General features: G+C 43.3%; 1 protein-coding gene across 8 annotated transcripts in view; it reads left to right on the top strand.

Annotated features, from left to right (window-relative positions):
• Positions 1-22,573, top strand: part of PRDM15 (PR/SET domain 15) — an 86,707-nt gene extending 64,134 nt beyond the window's left edge. For 6 of the 8 annotated variants that reach the window (XM_077479853.1, XM_077479854.1, XM_077479852.1 and 3 more), the window contains 9 exons: positions 1,471-1,634; positions 5,299-5,378; positions 5,481-5,600; positions 7,793-7,924; positions 8,894-8,977; positions 12,063-12,238; positions 14,424-14,501; positions 15,178-15,384; positions 21,746-22,573. In XM_077479853.1, the coding sequence (XP_077335979.1) occupies positions 1,471-1,634; positions 5,299-5,378; positions 5,481-5,600; positions 7,793-7,924; positions 8,894-8,977; positions 12,063-12,238; positions 14,424-14,501; positions 15,178-15,384; positions 21,746-22,249 (1,545 nt within the window). In that variant the 3' untranslated portion in view covers positions 22,250-22,573. The remainder of the gene's footprint in view (positions 1-1,470; positions 1,635-5,298; positions 5,379-5,480; positions 5,601-7,792; positions 7,925-8,893; positions 8,978-12,062; positions 12,239-14,423; positions 14,502-15,177; positions 15,385-21,745) is intronic. The other 2 variants (XM_077479855.1, XM_077479856.1) reach the window with 2 other exon arrangements.
• The last annotated feature ends 776 nt before the right edge of the window (positions 22,574-23,349 follow it).

Here is a 23,349-nt window from a genome sequence, read left to right as displayed (position 1 = left end):
GAATCGCCAGATAAAAACAAAGAGATCTGGATGATCATCATCTAAATATCACCACTTCAACCTTAGGACGTCATATGATGGGAAGAGGTTAAATGATAATGCTGCCTGGTAGCTTTGTTAAAAGCCAAAAGTTTCATTTTTGGTGGCTGATAACCAGGAAGTGAGGGAAGTGGGAGGTATCCCTACCAGCAGCCTACCACCGCATGGGAGTTTAGTGTGCTGCAGACCAGAGAGCTTCATACTTTACTATAATACGAGCAAAAGTTGGCTAGATCTGGCTGTGCTGTATATTGCATCATCAAACCATCTCACTCTGTTCCCTGTGCTGGATGTGACACACTACTCTAATGTGCAGCACATGAAATACTCCACACCAGTCTAATCTAAATGCTGTGCTGTTCCATACCACTAATTATCACAGTAAGATCCTACAGAAGATATTTGTACCAAAATGTATTCATACCATAAGGACTTTCAGATTCCACTCTATTCAAGTAATGAATCTTTTGGTTGTTTAAAGGATGAGAGGTTCGTTTTAGAAACAAAAAAAGTAATACTTCCCACCTCTGTGCAGTTGGTTTTGCAGAGTGGCCCCGATCCTCCTCTTCTGGGGTTCATCAGCGGTCCTCCTTGCCCCTCTTCTTCTTGAGTGCCAAGTTGGAGAGCAGCTCTCCCTCAGGGCACCCATGCGGGCGCGCTCCCGTGTCCTGCTGCTGCGTCCATTGACGTAGACAGCAGAACTCTGCCCCACCCCCCGACTCCTGCGTCATTGGATTGACAGTAACGGGAGCCAATGGCTGTACTGCTATCAATCTAGCCAATCAGACATCGGCTGGAGCTGGTGTGCTGATCCCTGTCGCTGGAAAGACCGGGTTCAGGCTCTGAGGGGGGTGCTGCATCACAGGAGGCTTTTCACCTTAAAGCGTAGTGTATGAAGGTGAAAAACCTTGAGGATTTACAACCCCTTTAACGTATGCATATATATATACTTTAAACATTAGAACTGTAAGCTTGTCACAAAATTGGGCAATGGAAATTCAGTATGTGATTTTAAAAAAGCTGTGCGTTTCTCCTTCTTTTTTTTTTTTTTTTTTTTTTTTTTTTTTTTTACTTTATTTGTGCTAGCCCTGAGAACAGTTACATTTTCCCTAAAGCCATCAATTGGGTGTGAATTGTATCCAAACATCAGAACAATAATTGTGTATTTTGCAGCTTACCTGTCCTTAGATGTGGTGGCTGTGTTTTTAATTTTTATTTTTTTCAGGCTTTTATCACCTTGGTGATCCTGTCCTAGAGTCACAGCACTCAGTAACTTTACTCATCTGTGAAGGAGCAGTGCTATTACCCTAGGAGAGGAAGTCTGTTAGGACTACAGACCCACTCCTGCTAACATAAGAGGATGTGTTCTGTAGTTGGAAACAATGCTAAAGAACTGTGAAATCCAAGCTGTAAATATTGTTGTTTTCTTAGATCTCCTTTGCTCGGGGGAAGGAATACTTGAAGCACATTATGGATGTCCATGCTGAGAATGGGTACAATTGCAGTATCTGTCACCGCCGGTTTGCCCTCAAAGCAACATACCACGCGCACATGGTCATTCACCGCGAGAACCTGCCTGATCCAGAGGTGCAAAAGTAAGGGTCCGCTACTGAACCAGGCTTCCTTCATTATATGTGTCTGAGATCTCTCCTCATCACCCTTTCATGACAGTTTACTACAGATGGTTCATCTACAACCAGAGAGTAAAGGAGTAACTAATATTAACCACTTCAATACCGGCCATTTTCAACCCTTTCCTGCCCAGGCCAATTTTCCGCCTTCAGCGCTGAAACATTTTGAATGAAAATTGCGCAGTCATGTAACACTGTACACAAATGCAAATTTTTTTCCCCACAAATAGAGCTTTCTTTTGGTGGTATTTGATCACCCTTGCGGATTTTATTTTTTTTCCGCTCTAGACAAAAAAAGAAGCAACAATTCTGAAGAAAACAATAAATTGTGTTATTTTTTTTATTTTTTATTTATTTTTTTTGCTATAATAAATATCCCAATTAAAAAAAAAAAAAAAAAGTCTTCCTCCGTTTAGGCCAATATGTATTCTTCTACATATTTTTGGTAAAAAAATAAATCGCAATAAGCGTATATTGATTGGTTTGCACAACAGTTATAGCGTCTACAAAATAGGTTATTGATTTATGGCATATCTATTTATTTTAACTAGTAATGGTGGTGATCTGAAATTTTTATCGTTACTGACATTGTGGCAAACAAATCGGACACTTTTGACACTATTTTGGGACCAGGGACATATATACAGAGATCGGAGCTCTAAAAATGCACTGATTGCTGTATAAATGTCACTAGCAAGGAAGGAGTTAACACTAGGGGGCCGATCAAGGGGTTAAATGTGTTACCTAGGGAGTGATTCTAACGATTTTTGCAGGTGTGGGCAGACCTCTGCTATAAGTTGCACATATATGAATGGTTATCATTGGAAAACATGGAGTACAACTTGTCGTCAGATTTTGATGTCCAAAGTCGTATGACAGGTCGCGCAAGTGTGACTGGGTTGTCGCCATTAAGAGGGCTTACTGCAGATCACTAATAAAAGTAGAGTCCATGTACATAAAAGTAGTAAGTGTGCTTTTTTTAATGTACATTGTGCTTGTCCTCTCTGCTTTCGGGATTGTGCTACCCTTTTACTTCCTTGATGTGCTTAAACTGAACCTGACCTACTCTAAAAATGTTTACAGTAGCAGTGCTTAGTGTATCTAAACCCAAAAACAAACATTTAACCACTTGCCGATCGCGCCATAGCCGAAAGACGGCTACAGCGCGGTCGTGTTTTTCTCGGTGGGTATCCATGGATGTCCTCGCAGAATGTTGCTCTCGCGCGCCCCCTGGGGTGCGCTCAGCAAACATCCGTGACCGTCGGGTCCGGAAGACCTGGCGCATTGCGGTGGTAGCGTCATGTCATGATGCCGATTCCTCCCTCCCCTCTGTGTACAGATCAGTACAGTGCGAGGGGAGAGGGGGAGAGATGACAGCAGCGCTGTGGGCTGGATGTGTAGTGCCCACAGCGCTGTTCAGTGCCAATACTCTGCCCATACTGCGCAATACTCTGCAACACTTTTTTTTTTTTTTTTTTTACTGAATTTTCAGTCTCTTTTTTTTTTTTTTTTTATATTTTTTTTTTTGATTTATAGCGCAAAAAATAAAAAAAACAGCAGTGATTAAATACCACCAAAAGAAAGCTCCGTTTTGTGTGGGGGGGAAAAAAAAGTACAAAAATGTCATATAGGTACAGCATTGCATGACTGTGTGTGATTGTCATTCAAAGTGTGAGAGCAGCCAAAACTAAAAATTGGTCTGGTTAGGAAGGGGGTTTAAGTGCCCAGTAGGCAAGTGGTTAATATGTTGCAGCTTACCAATCCTTTTAAATGCAGTGGCTGCATTGGTTTTAAACCATATTGCATTGCTTAAACCTTTTGTTTCCAAACAGATTGATTTTATTTTATTTTTTTCTGATTTTAAAAGGTTTTTAGCTGGAGTTGGGCTTTAACTTGTGTGTCTCTTAAAGTCCTTTTTAAAACTACATGCCCATCGAAGACATTTCTGTCCCAAAGGGTAACAACGATGCTGAGGGATTTCCCTGCAGAGCGAACAGCATTGTCACCCTGTTACAGAAAGTGTAAGAATAACATCAACTGCCAGGAAGAAGCAGCGATCTATTTACTGGGGGGGGGGGGGACAATATTGGCTGTGTTAATGCTACTGACAGATTGCATCATAGAGTATGTCTTTGCAGATGACACCAAGCTATGCAGTGGAATAACGTCCTTACAGGATGTCTCCAATTTACAAGCCGACCTCAATGCACTGTTTTTAATTGGGCAACTAAGGGGCAAATGAGGTTTGATGTTTATAAATGTAAAATTATGCACTTGGGGGCTAAGAATATTATTATTATTATTATTATTATTATTATTATTATTATTATGATACATGATTTATATAGCGCCAACAGTTTATGCAGCGCTTTACAATGTATAGGGTGGGGGCACATGCAACACAATTACAGTACAGTTCAATACAAAAGGTACAGGAGGGCCCGGCTCATAAAGCTTACATTCTAAAGGGAGGGGGTGGTGGTACAAAAGGTAATAGCTGCAGAGAATGATTTGATGGGGGCGAATATGCATGCATCTGCCAAAGCAAGCAAAATCCTTTCTTGTATTGAGAGGTATGGACTCCACAGAGAGAGAGATCATTTTGCCCCCCTGTACAAACCATTAGTAAGACCTCATCTGGAATGTGCAGTTTAGTTTTGGGCACCAGTTCTCAGAAAAAGGATATCGGGGAACTGGAGAAAGTGCAGAGAAGGGCAACCAAACTGATAAGAGGCATGGAGGAACTCAGCTATAAGGAAATATTAGAGGAACTGAATTTATTCACTCTTGAGAAGAGGAGATTAAGGGAGGATATGATCAACATGTTCAAATATATAAGGGGTCCGTATAGTGGGCTTGGTGTTGAGTTATTCACTTTAAGGTCATCAGAGGACAAGGGGGCGCTCTTTATGTCTAGAGGAAAAAAAAATTTCATCTCCAAATACGGAAAGGTTTCTTTACAGTAAGAGCTGTGAAAATATGGAATAGACTCCCTCCAGAGGGGGTTCTGGCCAGCTCAGTAGATTGCTTTAAAAAAAGGCCTGGATTATTTCCTTAATGTACATAATATAACTGGATACTGACATTTTCAAGTTAATCCGGGGAAAATCTGATTGCCTCCCGGGGATCAGGAAGAAACTTTTTTTTATTTATTTATTTTTTCTCCCCTGCTGTAGCAAATTGGATCATGCTTTGCTGGGGTTTTTGTCTTCCTCTGGATCAACTGCGGGTATAGGATTGTGTATATGGGATTGTATTCATTTTTATTGACTGAACTAGATGGACTTATGTCTGTTTTTTTTTTTTTTTCGTTTTTTTTTTTTCCAACCTGACTAACTATGTCATTTAGTCACACATTTCAACTTGGGCAGAAGTTTCAGACCCCATGTAAAGCCAGAAATCCAGGGTGCTCCACAGGGATACGGGAATTGATTTTGGGATACCTGCTGGTGCTATAAGGTTCTCAACTTCTGCACCACTGTTGCCTATAATATTATTATTTTTTATTATAATATATTTGGCCAGTACAGGTTCACTTTAATGCTGCCGTCTATTGGTATTGTACAGCACATATTGTGAAACTTGCTGTGTGTTGATTGTATGTCCTTGTTGTGTTTTTTTCTTGCAGATACATACATCCGTGTGAAGTTTGTGGCCGGATTTTCAACAGCATTGGAAACCTGGAGAGACACAAACTTATTCACTCAGGTATTGTACGCAGCCATATCAAGGGAATGATTCCTTGTCTTCAGAAATGATTTACATAGAAATACATTTCTGTTCATTAACAACGCATTCCATTTCTTCCAGGGGTAAAAAGCCACGGGTGTGAACAGTGCGGCAAGTCCTTTGCCAGGAAGGACATGTTAAAAGAACACATGAGAGTCCATGATAACATCCGCGAGTATCTATGTGCAGAGTGTGGGAAAGGTAATGTGCATGCGTTCTATTACACCTGAATAGATTACTGATAAACTTTATGATGTCCTAGGAATACATGTTGGCAGGCACAAGATAAAAGGTGTTAAAGTGGTAGTAAACCCTGGAATGTGAAATCTTCTTTTTTTTTTTTTTTTTTTACCTACAGGTAAGCTTATAATAAAGCTTACCTGTAGGTAACATTAATATCTCCTAAATGTGCACCATTTAGGAGATATTCCAGTGAGGTGATGGTGCATACTAAACTAGCACATTATGATCTTGCCTCGCAGGTGAAAATTTTCTTTCTTTCTTTTTTTCTTTTTCTTCTTCCCTTTTTTTTTTTTTTTTTTTGAAGAGTTTACTACCGCTTTAAAAACCAATTGAAGCTCAGCTCAGGTTTAATGTAGTCAGGCTGCTTTTTACTTACTGTGAATGGGTGTGTGTGTGTACTGTAAAGCTGCCCTGTTCCTGCAGCACACTGGAAAGCCAGGCCACTACTTACAAAAGTCTGACACCCCTCCCCCCCCTCCCCCTCCTACATGGTGGGTCACCAGTCAACAAAGTTTGTGCTTCCTGAGCAACATTGTTGATTGGTGCGCTGTACAGGGGGGAGGGTTGGACCATTCAAGACCAGGGCAGCTGCTCTGTGTGCAAGAGCAATGGTCAGGGCAGAGTTTACCATATGTAGCACACCCATAGTAAATGTAAATGTATATATATGGAGGCACTAATCCATCATGATGTATACCATATTTATCGGCGTATAACACACACACCCCAATTTAAGAGGGAAGTTTCAGGGGGAAAAAAAATTGTGTGCCCATCTGCCCTCTCAGTGCAGCTCACCATCTCTCATAGGACATCACCGAGCTGTCATCTGTTTCCTCCGCTCTGTCAGCAGTGGCATACACAGTCCCGCCATCGCCATTGGATCAGCACCTGTGATGGACAGAACACTGGTCCAATGCCGGTGGCGGAGGCGGGACTGTGTGTGTGACATGCGAGTGGAGAGGAGATGACGGCTTGGTGATTTCCGGCGGCACTTGCCCCCCTCCTTCCCCTTCGAGGTACGCTGTCGGTGTATAACACGTACCTGCAATTTTCCCCCTATTTTCAGGGGAACAAAGTGTGTGTTATACACCAACAAATATGGTATATTACACTGTATATTCTTGTTATGCAGCCTGGCTGCATAACAAAAAGGGAAAGAAGCATACTGATAGGAGGAAAGAGCAGCGTGACAGAGATGAGATCATCGATGTGCTGCTTCTCCTTTCACTGTCCAGTCGAACAAAATGACCAGATAACCTGTAGTGACATAGTGGAAGGTGTGAGCAACCACAGTGCCCAAATGGAGGACAGCATCCAACTCACCCAGTGTCAGACAGAAGCAGTGTTCAGTAGATGGGTATTAAGTTACAAGTACAGACAAATATAAAGTTGCTTCTTTTACAGGGTCGGTTTAAAGTGGTTGTAAACCCTTACAAACCACTTTGACCTACAGGTAAGCCTAGATTAAGGCTTACCTGTAGGTCCAAGAAATATCTCCCAAACCTACACGGTTTAGGAGATATTTGCCCGAAAACAGGTACCGTTGTCTGAGCGCGGCATTCTCAACGACGGAGCTGCCGCGCGTGTCAGCTCCCGTGCGCGGGAGTGACGTCATCGCAGCTTCGCCGAATGACAGCGGCGGAGCTGCGAGGCCCCACCAAGAAGATGGATGCGGCGGACTACAGGGGACAGCGGCGACTTCGCTGGCTCCTGTGTCAGGTAAGTGACACATAATGGGCTACTATGCGATGCATAGTAGTCCATTATGCTTTACCTTTGCAGGGAATGAAAGAGGAAGTAAACTCATCAGGGTTTACTTCCTCTTTAAAGCAGAGCAGATATCCATGGACTACAGGTTATGCAATTTTGAATAATGATGCCTGCAGTGTGCAGCCTGCAGTACCATGTGCTGCAAAAAACACTCCATAGTAGAAGCAAAGGGCCGGTTACTTCAACAGGTCCTGTGGCTGGGCTCTTCTCCTTCAAACACTACTTTTTATTTATAATTTTTTTTCCTCTTCCCTTCATTTTCATTAAAGCCGTAAACAGACCTTACCTCAACTTTTATAAATCGCTTCTTAAATGTCATCAAGTTAGAGTTTTAGATGTAGTTTAATAAGATCACCCTTCTTCCTACTACTGACCTCCAGGAATGAAGACCAAACATGCCCTGCGGCATCACATGAAGCTACACAAGGGCATCAAGGAGTACGAGTGTGTAGAGTGTCATCGCAAGTTTGCACAAAAAGTCAACATGCTGAAGCATTACAAAAGGCACACAGGTAAGAGGAACGCCAATGTACGGATCCCACAGCTGCCAGGCAAAGTCATGTTATTGAGGCAAACTTTTTCTCTATATGGTTTAAAGTGGTTCTAAAGCCTTCAATTTATTTTGCTTTAATGCATTCTATGAATTAAGGTAAGAAAACCTTCTGTGGCTCAGAGCCCCATTCCAATCCAGTGTTAGGCATGAGAGCAGCGGCTCTCTCCTCTGTCCCTCCTTCCAGGGCAGATCAATAGCAGTGGGGAGCCACTGATGTCAATCAAACGCTGTGACGAGGGAGCAGGGGGTAGAACTATGCCCCGCTTTCTGTATCTATGGAGGCAGGCAGTGGGGCGCGGGAGCGAGCCTGCAGGAGTTCCTCCATATCGGCTTCCTATGGGGAGACTGATGAAAATGAGGAGCCAGGAGCGCCCGCTAGGGACCCGAGAAAAGGAGGATAAAGGCTGCTCTGTGCAGAACCATTGCACAGAGCAGGTAAGTATGACATGCTTGTTATTTTAATAAGTCTGAAGTTTTAGAAACCCTTTTAAATCAGTGGTAGTGATTTAGAAGGTGCACTATTTCACTTAAACCCGGCCATAGTAAAATTACGTCCTTGCCTTTTAGGGGGGGGGGGGAATATCTGAATGATGCCTGCAGCTAGAGGCATCCTTCAGATATAATTTTTTGCAGACGGCGATTCTTTGCACGATAAGAATGATCATAGTGGAAGTTCCGCCGCTTGATCGTTCTTATAGGCGATGGGAGGGGACGTCCCCCTCATGCTGCCATCCGGTGCTTCTCTGGGCTCTCCCGTGCCTGGAAGCTGATTGGTTTCTATGCACAGCTGCCTCAGATTTTGCAGCATGCCGTTTTCTTAAATCTCCCCCACAATCTGTTACACTTTCTATAGAGGAGCCTTTATCTGCCACCAGGATAAGTAAACCTGATGTTCGCTCTTCTCATGTGTCTCCTCATTATTTTAAAGGTATCAAAGACTTCATGTGTGAGCTGTGTGGAAAAACATTCAGTGAGAAGAACACAATGGAGACCCACAAACTGGTACACACAGGTAAATACGGCTCTTGCCTGTTCCAGTGTATAAGTGTTCTGTTTTGTCATTTGCATGGCGGCTACAACACATTTTTGCCATGTGTTACTAGTAATAACTTTGTAGCAAATGTATTAAATGGCTTTGGATTAATACTTGGCCCATGGTCATGTGCTAACTGTGATGTCACCATGGAACGGCTTAATGGGAGGGTGGTAAAACTTTTTCCTGACGTGCCTCAGCAGTTGTATGAAATCACATCTATGGCAGAATCTCTGTCAGTCAGATTCCATGATAGACAATGTAGCACAATAAGCCTAAAGTTTTGACTGACACAAGTGTCACCCTTTTCAAAGTGCGCCAGTGCTCATTTCATGGATGTTGAAATATTTACATATTCTTAAGAAGCAGTAAAAGATATGAGGAGCATGCAACTCGCCCCACTTTCTCCCAAGTGTCCGAAGTGCTGACACCTATTGCTGTCACATGAGCAGCTGGGGAGGGCAGAAATGTAACCCCTATAGTAAAATGATGGCCAGGTGGGAGCACTGTTGTTCTTGGAGGATTTCATATGACATCCTCCCAGGATGCGCCTCTCACCCAGTGGCGAGATCAGTCACCGGCTGAGCCTGATGACCACTTCACCAGCCTGCTGTCAGTGTCATGTGATCTCTGTGACCAATCACAGCAGATCACATGACAATTTTAAACATTGGAGGGCTTCCGTTCATGCCATCTAATGTAAACAAATGTGTTACTAGCTGTGATTGGTCACAGTGAACACATGATAGACAGGCCAATCAGCCCATTTGTACCATGTAAATAGCGTTGGCCAATCACAGCTAATCGCAACAAAGACACTGAATTAACTTGTTTTATTCAGTAAAAATGGCTGCTTATACCAATGAAATTAATTGGTATATGCAATCCTAATGTGCTAAAAAAAAAAAATCCCGATCACTTCCCCAGAGTAGTACAGTGCTATGACAACACTGTATTGCTCTGGTCAATAATTATTTACAAACTTTCGTAAACGAAACAAAAACGCAATTTGTTTTCAAACTTTTTTTGTAGGGTGTTGTTGTGTTTTTTTTTTTTTTTTTTTTGTTTACTAAGAAATAAAGAACCCAAAAGAAAGCTGTGTGTGTGTGTGTGTGTGTGTGTGGGGGGGGGGGGGGGGGAGAAGAAATATCTTGGTCCTTGTACACACGGTCTGGGAATCTGTCGGAATGTGTCCTATCGGACCGTGTTGTCGGATAATCCGACTGTGTGTGGTATGCATCGGACTGATTCCGTCTGACCCAATTTTCCAACTTGTTGGAAATATTTCCCGACCAACTGGTTCGATCGGACATACTCCGATCATGTGTAGAGAATTTTGATCGGACCAAGTGCCACACATGCTCAGATCAAATTCATACATCAAAGCTATTGGCTACTAGCCTGAACGTAGTCCCATCGTAACGAAATTACGTCATCACGTTCTGAATGATTAGATTTTTCGACAACTTAGTCCGACCGTGTGTATGCAACAGTTTCGGACAAGATCCGACGGACAGAATCCGACGGATTTGGTTGTCAAAATGTCCGACCGTGTGTACAAGGGCTTACAGTGTTGCATGACCACGCAATTATATTTTCATTCAGTTCTGGGCAGGAGGGGGTAAAAGTGCCTGGTATTGAAGGGGTTAAGGTTGAAATTTTGTCAGAAAATGTAATCCTGCTATATCACTTCAGGCTGGCCCCTTTTGCAGGTATAGATATGTAAAACATTAAAAATAAGTGCCTATAGTGTTTAAAATCCAGTAATACTGTCTCACCCTGCTCTGCACATGCTCAGTTGCTCTCTATTTTTAGATGCTGCTGAGTTTTTAGGGGTTGATCTGCTGACAGCCTCAAAGCGGAATTAAACCCTCCTATCCTTTGCAGCCAAGGGAGCTGCTTCTGTTTGATCTGCAACTGGCCATGGTGCTGCACATGTGATCAGTAATGACACCAGACATTTGATGGTTTGACAGTTTGGTTGAGGACACGAGCAAATGTGACTGTTAGCACACCAGTGTTCCATCAGATCAGGTAACGGAAGTGACGTTCCGTTAGCTGCGCATGCGTTCCACCGCTACCAGGTTTGCTAATCAGAACACAGAATGCCTGCAGTCAGAAGAAGGCAGCGGACAACTTGCTACACCGAGCTACGTCTTTAATTTCACAGTAATTTTAGCAATCAAGTGAGCGTATATAAATAAATATAGTATATTGACATCTGTGATGCTGTTTGGATGTTTAATTTTGAAAGCCTAAAAGTTTAGTGCTGACCAGTGCGGGGTGTACCAACATGGCCTCCACCACCTTCCTACTGCTGGCGTCCAGCTTCTTTCAAAATGTAGCCTCAAATCACCACCTGCTAAAATTTACTCAATTATTTACTCAATGTAACCTCAAGTCACTTTATTGCTAAAATTACTCAATAATTCAAGACTTAGCTGGGTGTAATAAGATGTCCACTGCCGCCTTCTTCTGACTGCAGGTGTTCTGTCAGATTAGCAAAGCTGGTAGCGGTGGAGGCATGCGCGGCTGACTGATCGTCACTTTCCCTTACCTAATCTGACAGGTCGCCGATTCTGACAGCACACCGGCATTCCAGGAATGTAACTGTTTTTTGAAATCGTTAAATCAATGATTTAGTGCTGTTCAGGGTCTCTGGGCTTCAGCAAAATGGCGGCCTCCACCAAGAAGAGACGGGAATAATGCTGGAGGCAATTTACAGCACACACTAATTATGGTGGCAGAATTATCAATGCACAATGTATGTTCCTGGCTGAAGAACATTATTTTTTTTATCACGTTGTTGTGGGTAATGTTCCGCTTTACCTGTTTCTATTTCACTGCACAGGAAAAGCACAAGCACACCTTTTTTTTGAAGCAGGGCAAGCACAGATAGCAATTCATTCTAGTTTAGGAGTTGAGTTCTGTTCCTATTCTCATCCCAAACTCTAGAAACTGATGCAATTGTTCTTACATTTAGAGATCTTAATTGCTCTTTTATTAGAGTTCTGATATAACCTTGTTCTCTCACACGCCTTTGGCGCGTCTCTATTCGGGGCAGTAGGAAAGCAGTGGACTTGCTCGGTGTGCGATAAGAAGTACGTCACGGAATACATGCTCCAGAAACACGTCCAGCTCACTCATGACAAGGTGGAGGCTCAGAGTTGTCATCTGTGCGGAACCAAGGTCTCCACCCGAGCCTCCATGAGCCGCCACTTACGGAGGAAGCACCCAGAGGTAGGTTAAAGGATATGTAAAGGTTCATTTAAAAAAAAAAGTCATAGTTTCCTCCTCTGTGCAGTTGGTTTTGCACCGATCCTCTTCTGGGGTCCGTCAGCGACGCTCCTGGCTCCTCCTGTTCTCGGGTGCCCCGTCGAAGTACTCTCCCTCGGGGCACTCGTGTGGGTATGCTCCCATGTCCATTCCTTTGACACAGACAGCGGGACTCAGCCCTGAGACCCCCCCCCCAGCTCCCAAGTTAGTGGATTTAATCAACAGCCAAGATTTGCACAATTGCACTTGCCAAGGGCACAGTCTGTTTGCTTGTAAATCAACCCCATTTACTCCTGTAGGCTACAGATGGAGGTCACCCTGCAGTTAAAGGGTTTATTCCCCCCCACCTAAAATGTTACTGTTTGCATCTCATTTTATTTTTTATTTTTTGTTTTTGTCATGTGGGATTTGGCTGGTGAGAATTCCTGCCAGTCCACATGGCAAAGGGGGGCCTCTCTATTCCTGCTGGAGAAAAAAGGGGCTTATATGTTTGTACCTCAAAGATTTGGAGTGGAGACCTTTTATTGTATTCGGTGGATCGGTTGTAAACCCCCCACATAATATACCCAGTGAAGTCACTATCCTCAGGTGATCCACAGAGATGAAACAAATCCTCCTACATAAGTTGTACCCGTTTATCTGCAGTCTTTTCGTCTCTACATCCTTTCAAAGTGCTAAATTTTATAAAGCTTGTCTGAGCTGTCAGTAAAAAAGAGGGCTGATTGGAGGGAAGGGACACCTCCCCCTCCATGCAGTACACATGAAGAGAGCTGAGTCTGTCAGATATACGTCCCTCCCCTGTCACCATTTTTCTCTTGGTGTCAGAAGTTGTCCAAAGTGATTCATGCTGATAGCAGAGGGATGAGGCAGCATACAGAACTGACGCTTAGTGCTCATAACTGAGACAAGTACACACCATAGAGGGATATGCTTTTTTTTTTTTTTTTCTTCTTCTTATTTCATGTCTGAGATTTATAACCACTTTAATGCTCAACTCCGGGCTGCTTTTAAATCTACCCATGCAGTGGAGTTAAATGCTCATTTGGCTAGTGGGGGAGGAATCCGTACAATTCTTGGCTTCCCTGGCGGACAGCACTGTCTGACGCTCCCCCGGGTTGTGGCCGGCCCTCGCTGTCCTTTCATAGAATTCCCAGACTGCTGGTCTGTGTGTGTTTTGTGTTTGTGTGAATTTGCTCAGATACCTAAAACTGATACCTTTTCGATTTGAGCCCATACAAAATAAATGAGCTCAAACCGCACTGCAAAGAATCGCATGTGATTTGAATGAAAATGGTGTGCAATTCCTGTCTGCATCACATGTGGTTGCCGCCCCGACCCCCCCCCCCCCCCCCCCCCCCCTCCATCTGTGTGACCCAGACTTGACATAGTAACTTCAGTCTGGGTTCATGCAGGAGCGGTGCGGGAAACCACATGCGATTCGGACAAAATTTGTACTGAATTCCTGTTCAAATAACATGCGATTCTTTGCAGTGCGATTTGAGACCATTCATTTTGTATGGGCTCAAATCTCACTAAAAGGGTATCTGTACTCCTTATCAGTGAGTACTTGACTGAAGGTATCGGTACTCTTACTCACCAGTGGGGAAAAAATGGTATCCGTGCAACCCTAAAATGTACTTAGTTTTTTTGTCTGTTTTTTTTTTTTTTTGTTTATTTTATTTTTTTTGGCGGGTAAAAAAACCTGAATTTGTTTATTTTTACTTATTTTTGTAGTCTTGAAAGCTTTGCACCCATGATCAGCAGACAGCTGTCAGTACTTGTAGTTCATTTATTCAGAACTCTATGAATGATGAACCAATGTGGGCTTGTTAAATGGTGACAGCTGTTATTTGGGGGAGCCGGGCCTTCTGTCAATGGGAGTGTGGAAATCAGGAAGTGGATGCTGGATCGGGAACATGTTACATGTTTCACCCTGAAAACGGGTGGAACCTGTAACGTGTTCCCAATGGTGAACTTGGCCTTTAAAGCTCCTCTCGGGGTGCATTTTCACCTTCCTCCGTCTCTACTAGCTAATCACTGCAAGCCCAAAATACTTAAGCATTGTGAAGTATCGCCTCTGGGTGCACTGGCCCCATGCTAGCGGTGCAGTAGTGTAAACATTTGATAAGGTAACCCTATTCTGCGCTAGGTTATGTCTGAGCCGATTGAGGAGATGAGTTATCTACAAGGATTTCCAGGGATTGACGCATCCATAAGCTTTTTCCAGGTAATCAGAACCACCTATATGGCCTATTAGATCTGACTATTCACGTTTTTTCTTTCACTGGTGCAAAGTGTGTTGGGGATCCAATGTACGTCCAATTACAGAGCCGTGATGGGAAATCGTAGATATTTTGGTCAACCCACAAAGTAGCTTTTATGTTTTGTTGGTGGTGGGTCCACTAGGAATAATTTGGTGTTCACTGTCCCTTTTCACAGGTGAATGTTTTCTGAGTAAAAATAATTTTTTTTTATTTTTTTTTTTTGTTGTGTTGTGTTTTTTTTTTATTTTTTTTAAGCGGAACTAAACCCATCAATTTACCGGTTTCAAAAAACGGTTACATTGCTGTCATGTAACGGGAATGTAACTGTCACATTGGCTTTGCCCTCTCAACCAAACTGTCAAACCATGAAATGGCCGGTGTCATAACTGATCACATGTGCAGCACCGCGGCAGTTGAAGATCAGAGGCCAAGATGGCAGCTTCCTTAATTGAAAACGATAGGCGGGTTTAGTTCCATCTTCCTTTTTTTTATTTTTATTTTTTATTAATATAAGAGCACACTGAAGGTGTTGTGTAGCTACAGGACCCTCTTTGCTTAAAGAAAATCCAAAATCACTGATGTATTTAGTTGTTTACCCTGTCTGTGGTGTCATTGGGATATCTTTTATGTCTGTCGCAGCCTGTTCTGGATGGTGAAGAAGATGAAGATCTCGAGCCAGATAAATCACTACGGCTGGACGGAACCCACATAGACCAGGATAAAGACTGCGAGGAGGAAGAAGTAACGCACGAGGACTCGGAGTTCACCCAATTCGGCGGCAAGGAGGTGGAGTTCACGAGTGGAGCTGCGGAGGAGGATGGCTCCGCTGTGGAGACTCTGCAGCAGGTAAGACCCTGAGTGTATGGGTGCTGATCATCCATCTCTATGCCACAATCATGGCTGGCCTCAAATACCAAAGCTGGCCATAGACAAGATAGTGTTTTTTTTTTTTTTTTTTCTTCAATTCTCTAAGGTCCCTTTCACAATGATGGACCAATCGGATCCACCTGTCAGTTTTTTTAGGCAGACCTGATCAGATTATCCATTGCTCTCTTTGGAGCGGCAGATGTCCGCAAACGTGTCCACTGACACCCGCCAGCATCCGATCCTGTCTGCTAAAAAAACATCTGAAGATCCGTTTCCTTTCCGTCCAGCAGATCGGGTCAGGTGACAGTCGGATGGAAATGGACAGATGGTTCACCCTGGCTGAAAGGGACCGAACTGTTTCCTCTACTCACAGAAATGAGGCGGAAGAAGAAATCCCTCCCGTGACATTGCATTCTGACAGTGGGACTCGCCACTGTTAAGACACACTGACCAGCGGCTGCCGCAAGTCCAAATCTGTTCAGACGTACCCTTAAGCTGGATACACACTATACCACTTTTGTTGTTTGATTTCCTTTATAGTTTCCTTCAACTATGTAGTGTAAGGGCCTGCCTGATTGCATACAAATTGAGAGTGTTTAGGTTTGACCTCATATATTATATGGTCTAAAGGGGGGGGGGGGTGGGGAAATGGTCTATATGGTATGGTCTAAAGGGGGGGACTAAAATCTAAATAAAATTGTATAGTGTGTATCGAGCTTAGGCTGGCCATACAGGAGTAATTTTTTCTTTCAGCCAGCAGGTTGAACAAAAGAAAATGTGTGACCGGATTTCCCCATCTACACACTTGATGTGACTGGGGGAATCCCTCTCACTGAGCTATTATATTCTGACCGCAAGAAGATCTCCCTTCTGTCAGACACTCCTCTGCATCGCTGATGCTGATCAAGAGAACATTCCCAACAGGCTGTGTGTGTGTAGAAGTCGATCGATAGATTGACTTGTTTTACAATCAACCTTACCCATACATGGAAGGAAATACGGCCTGTCCCTGCTGATCCATGTATGGTCGGCCTTCGTTATGAAAATCTTTATCATTAAGGGTGGAGATGTCTGCAGGTTTTCAAAGTGAACCTAGATATTTAAAATGAGGTGTGTGATGAAGAATTACGATGGCTGAGGCTAACTTCATAGGTAATTGCATGTGGAAACAGTAGACCCATATGTTGACAGCTGAATATACAATATCTCACAAAAGTGAGTACACCCCTCACATTTTTGTAAATATTTTATTCTATCTTTTCATGTGACAGCACTGAAGAAATGACCCTTTTCTACAATGTAATGTAGTGAGTGTACAGCTTTTATAACAGTGTAAATTTGATGTCCCCTCAAAATAACTCAACACACAGCCATTAATGTCTAAACCGCTGGCAACAAAAATGAGTACACCCCTAAGTAAAAATTTCCAAATTGGGCCCAATTGGCCATTTTCCTTCCCCGGTGTCATGTGACTCGTTAGTGTTAAAAGGTCTCAGGTGTGAATGGGCAGCAAGTGTGTTAAATTTGGTGTTATTGCTCTCACTCTCTCATACTGGTCACTGGAAGTTCAACATGGCGCCTCACGACAAAGAACTTTCTGAGGATCTGAAAAAAAAAATTGCCGCTCTACATAAAGATGGCCTAGACCAGTGATGGCCAACCTTGGCACCCCAGATGTTTTGGAACTACATTTCCCATGATGCTCACGCAGTGTAGTTGAGCATCATGGGAAATGTAGTTCCAAAACATCTGGGGTGCCATTTCCCATGATGCTCAACTACACTGCGTGAGCATCATGGGAAATGTAGTTCCAAAACATCTGGGGTGCCAAGGTTGGCCATCACTGGCCTAGGCTTTAAGAAGATTGCCAAGACCCTGAAACTGAGCTCTAGCATGGTGGCCAAGACCATACAGCAGTTTAACAGGACAGGTTCCACTCAGAACAGGCCTTGCCATGGTCGACCAAAGGAGTTAAGTACACGTGCACAGCGTCTTATCCAGAGGTTGTCAAAAGATGTATGAGTGCGGCCAGAATTGCTGCCGAGGTTGAAGGGGTGGGGGTTCAGCCTGTCAGTGCTCAGACCATATGCCGCACGCTGCATCAAATTGGTCTGCTTGGCTGTCGTCCCAGAAGGAAGCCTCTTCTAAAGATGAAGACAAGAAAGCCCACAAACAGTTAACTGAAGACAAGAAGATTAAGGACATGGATTACTGGATCCATGTCCTGTGGTCTGATGAGACCAAGATAAATTTATTTTATTCAGATGGTGTTAAGTGTGTTGGTGGCAACCAGGTGTGTCTTGCCTACAGTAAAGCATGGTGGTGGGAGTGTCATGGTCTGGGGCTGCATGAGTGCTTCCGGCACTGGGGAGCTACAGTTCATTGAGGGAAAAATGAATGCCAACATGTACTGTGACATACTGAAGCAGAACATGATCTCCTTCCTTTGGCGACTGGGCCGCAGGGCAGTATTCCAACATAACGACCCCAAACACACCTCCAAGACGACCACTGCCTTACTAAAGAAGCTGAGGATAAAGGTGATGGACTAGCCAAGCATGTCTCCAGACCTAAACCCTATTGACTTAAGCATCTGTGGGGCAAAAAGAAGTCTCTAACATCCACCAGCTCTGTGATGTCATCATGGAGGAGTGGAAGAGGACTCAAGTGGCAACCTGTGATGCTCTGGTGAACTCCATGCCCAAGAGGGTTAAGGCAGTGCTGGAAAATAATGGCAGCCACACAAAATATTGACACCTTGGGCCCAATTTGGATATTTTCATTTAGGGGTGTACTCACTTTTGTTGCCAGCGCTTTAGACATTAATGGCTGTGTGTTGAGTTATTTTGAGGGGACAGCAAATTTACAGTGTTATACAAGCTGTACACTCACTACTTTACATTGTAGCAAAGTGTCTTCTTTGTCACATGAAAAGATAAAATATTTACAATAATGTGAGGGGTGTACTCACTTTTGTGAGATACTGTGTGTGTGTGTGTGTGTGTGTGTGTGTGTGTGTGTGTGTGTGTGTGTATGTATGTATGTATATAATATATATTTAGGTTTGTGACCCACTCCTGTCTCAAGAGGCTCTCTACTGGCCAAAGAGACTGCCTGTGATCAGGATCAAAAGGGTTACAATTGCTATATAGGCTCAGTTCCCTAGATCATTTAAAGGATAATTTCACCTTTTTGTAACATGTTACACCCATATTCAGGGTATAACATGTAAAATGTTAGATGCACCAGCCCCCACACTCCCCCATCTCCCTTTGGTGTGCTTCACCCACCTGGCCATGTCCTTCGTTCAGTGTTCTGTGAATGAATGAACTACAAGTACCAAAAACCTTTGCAGCTGTCATCTTGTAGTTCCCAATGAACTACCAGGGCGCTGTTGATCGCTCTAGTAGTTAATTGAGTTTTCCTGTCAGTGTAACTGCCTGGCTGTATTGGAGGTACGGGCAGACAGCTACACAGACAGTCTGTTTTCTAGGGGACGATTGATTATCAGCACTGCCAATATTCACTTTTTTTTTTTTCTTTTTAAGAATTGTTATTGGTAACAAACTTACCAATATTGTTCCAAGTAGTTGTACCGGGGTGATGGCAGGCATCGCCCCGGTACCAATGTGGCTAAGCAGCCACTCGGAAGTATTTTACCACTTTAATACCGGGCACTTCACCCCCTTCTTCCCTGACCAATGTTCAGCTTTTGGTGCGCTTGTACTTTGAATGACAATTGCTCAGTCATGCAACACTGTACCCATATGACATTTTTTTTTTCACACAAATGGTGCTTTCTTTTTATGTTATTTAATTGCCATTGGGTTTTTTTTTTTTGTTTTTTTTTAATGCATTTTTCTTAGTTTCTGATATTTTTCAAATAAGTAATTTCTCTTAAATTTTGACCACAAATTACAATGCTACTGCTTAGCTGTAACGTGATCAGGAGGGCCAATCACAGCGCCCATATCCCGATCTCTGCTCGGCTGGATCCTGTGATCATAACGCTCGTTCCTGAACATCCTCTCAGAACGATGAGAGGCCACCTGGCCGTTTATGTACAGTGGCCGCGTGGGAGGTGGTTGCGTGATCTTGGCATTTTTGAATACTTTTAAGTGCAGTGGAGGGGTCCTCCATAAAGAGTACCTGTCACATACCTATTGCTGTCACAAGGGATGTTTACATTCCTTGTGACAGTGATAAAATTGATTAAAAAAAAAAAAATGTAAAAGGACTGTGTTTTACAAAACAAAACAAAAAAAAAAAAGGTAATTCTACAGAATATCAGCACCTGATATCGGCCTTAAAAGCACCAGAAAAATCGCTATCAGCCCTGAAAAACAATATAGTTCAACCCCTATTTTCTTCCACTGATACCAATGGGACATATTTCCCCCACTGACACCGATGAAGGGACACAATAGACGGAGTATGGTTTATTCCCGCTGACGTCTTTAGTCTGAAGGACAGTAAACTGGCCCTTTTGTTTATAAAGTTTAGAGACCCCTACTTTACAGGCTCCTAACAAAAATAATACTCTTATTTAGTTTTTAACTGCAAAAAAAGCATTTGTTGCCTTCCATATAGCAAAATGATGGCCAGAAAGTGATTTGGTTATCCTGACTGAGCGTCATGACGTCCAGCAGGATATGCTGCGGGAGTGCGCGGTGGTGTGATGTGTCAGTCTGACACATCGCATCTCCAATGGAGGTACAGAGCCTCTGAGGTAGGCTCTTTACTACATGATCAGTTGTGTCCAATCACAGTGTAAACAGGAAAAGCCAAGTATCTGCTTTTTTCTCTACTCGCACTGACAGACGAGTGCTTCCCCCCCCCCCCCCCCCCCCCCGAGGATGGCCACCAGGTAAGCCCGCTAGCACCCACTAGGGATGCAAATCTGCCTATTAGGGCTGGCACTCTAGTGATGCCTGCCAATGCCGCCTATCAGTGCTGCATATCTGTGCCACCTCAGTTCCCATCAGGGCAGCCTCATCAGTGCCCGACCAATGAGAGAAAACGTATTTACAAAGTTTTGTAACCAAAATGAAGAAACCTTTTTTTCAAAATTTTCAGTCTTTTTTTTTTTTTATTTTTTTTTTTTTTTTTTTATTTATAGCGCAAAAAATAAAAACCCCAGTGGTGATCAAATGCCACCAAATGAAAGCTCTATCTGGGGAAAAAAAATGATGAAAATGTTTTATTTGGGTGCAGTGTGGCATGTCTGTGCAATTATCATTCAAAGTGTGATAGCGCTAAACGCTGAAAATTGGTCTGGGCAGGAAGGTGTATAAGTGCCCGGTATTGAAGTGGTTAAAGATGAATTTCAGGTATGTTATATTTTTACAGTTAGACACTTTCAGCTGGAACCAGTATAACTTTGTATACACCAGACCTGGAAGGTGCCCCTGGAAGCTGGAAATCACTAAAGTAGCCACCGCTCTTCCCAATAGTGTTCACTTGTTTTCGGGGTCCTGCACTGAGTGGCCGGCCTCATGCATTCTGAACACTCGGCACAGGCATCATTCAGAGAATACTTTGCACTTTCTGAATGCCTGCAAAGTGCTCTCTGATTGGGCAGGGTGGAGAGGCGGGGCAGGGACATCACTCATCACCTTGTCCACTCAGAGAATGTTTTGCATGCATTCTCTCATAGTTTCATAGTTAGTAAGATTGAATAAAGACACCAGTCCATCCAGTTCAACCTGAGTGAGTGTCTACAATTGTCCCTATCCCTGTACATTGTACACTCACATTGGTCCCTACCCTCAAGGAGCCCACAATCCAAGGTCCCCATTCATATACTAGGGCCAATTTTGGACAGAAGCCAATTAGCCTACCTGCATGTCTTTGGAGTGTAGGAGGAAACCAGAGTACCCAGAAGAAACCCACGCAGGCACAGGGAGAACATGCAAACTCCAGGCAGGTGGTGTCGTGGTTGGGATTCGAACCAGCGACCCTTTTTACTGCTAGGTGAGAGTGCTAAACACTACACCACTGTACCGCCTGATTGGTGCCGGTGTTGATCAACCAACATCCTCTGTTGACAATACAAAAGGCCATCTGCTCAGACCCAAAAGCAAGTGGAGATCGTTGGAGTAGTGTTGCCAGCTTCCAGGGGCATTGTCCAGATATTGTATATACATAGTTACATTGGCCCAAAAGGGGGTTATTTTTATTTGTATAAATAAAAACATATGTGCCTTATATTTTTCTTTTTTTTTTTTTTTTTTTTTTTCTTTTATCATTTCCTCTTTGAAAAGATCATTTATAAGATTCAGTAAAAGAAATATGTTTACCTCCCCTCTGTTAATTTTTTTAAATTTATTTTTTGTTGCAGGTCGTGGTGACCATTAGTGACGGGAATGTCCCCACACCGTCTTGCACTGTGGGACTGACCAACATCACAGTGACTCCCATCACCACCACAGCGGGCGCGCAGTTTGCCAGTTTGCAGCCAGTAGCTGTGGGTCACCTGACTGGCTCTGACCGCCAGCTCCAACTGGACAGCTCCATCCTCACTGTGACTTTCGATGCTGTGAGCGGCAGTGCCGTGCTCCACAACCGGCCAGCTGAGCTGGCCATCACCGCGTCTCAGGAGGCCCCTGGCTCACACCCCGTAGCACACTTCATTAACCTCACCACCTTTGTGAACTCCATAGCTCCCCTCGGAGGTCAAATCGCTACAGAGGGACCCCTGACTTGGAGGGCAGTAACTGTGGGTGAAACTCCGCCCTCTACGGAGGACGACACGCCCGCAGAACAAACAGAGCAGGTACCTTCCCCGACACAAGCTGGCCAAACGGGCGAAGCTGATCCCCAGGAGCCAATGTACAGTTACTAAGCTGTGAGCTGGTCGCTGACTAAGCTATGAACCTAAGGAATGGTTGCTAGACCTATTTAAATTATTTGGACATTTTTTTTTCTTATGTTGAAATGTGTTACTGTATTGAGATGAGAAGATGGAAGAATTGTTTCTCGACAGTATTAAATGATTATGAAGGACTGGTAGAAATGATTCACCTGACCTGGTCCAAAACTGGAATAAGAGGCTGACAATCGTGGAGCCATTTTATTCCGCTATGATGTTGTAGGCGTTGTGTTCTTTTGCCAAATGTAGCTGAAGACTGGAAATCCATTGTGAATAAATTCTTTGCTGCAGATGGTCGATATGAAGCCATTTTAGTGTTCTGTCCCCCCCTCCCTATTTTTTTTTTTTTTTTTTTTTTTTTTTGCGTGTTCTTGGGCACTTGGGCATCTTTTCTGCTGGAAAGCTCCTCTCAAAAAATGTGAGTTTGGTGGGGTTTTTTCTGCCTGTAAGGCTTTATTCACACTAACGCGTTTTTTGATGCATTTTGCAGAAATGCAGGGAAATTTTTTAACATGGGTTGCTATGGAACATGTTCACATCAATGCATTTTTGTGCCTCTGCGTTTTTGGAAAGGGTCGGTGGGGACTTTTTTTCATGCAAAATGCAGCGTTTTGCATGCAATAGAAGTCAATGGACCTGCATCAAAAACGCAAGTACCGCGATTTTGCCGCGTTTTTTTTATTTATTTTTTTCACTTCAACCACAGTGTAACAATGAAAAAAAGAAAGCATCAAAATCGCAGTAAAAACGTGTGTCCAAAAAACGCGACAAGCACCGCAAAAAGCACTGCAAAAACTCTCAAAAGCAACATGCATAGATGTGAATCAAGCCTAAGAGCATATGCCTGTAAACTCCTAAAAGCCTCAGGGGTTGATTTACTAAAGGAAAAAAGACTGTGTACTCTGCAAAGTGCAGTTGGTCTCTGCCAGAGCAGTTGCTCCAGAGCTTCGTAAATGAGGAAAAGATCTGCTGAATTCCATCATCCAATAATATACAAGCAAATGGCTGTTTTTATTTTTTTTTGTTTTTTTTGTTTTTTTTTTTAATTTTCCCTGCACATGATTGGGTATTGT

The sequence above is a fragment of the Lithobates pipiens genome, unplaced genomic scaffold, assembly GCF_037356315.1.
Source record: "Lithobates pipiens isolate NorthernLeopardFrog02 unplaced genomic scaffold, aLitPip1_a1.2 Scaffold_16, whole genome shotgun sequence".
Classification (NCBI taxonomy): Eukaryota; Metazoa; Chordata; class Amphibia; order Anura; family Ranidae; genus Lithobates; species Lithobates pipiens.
The sequence above is the reverse complement of the archived record's forward strand: the minus strand, read 5'-3'. Positions and strand labels throughout refer to the sequence as shown.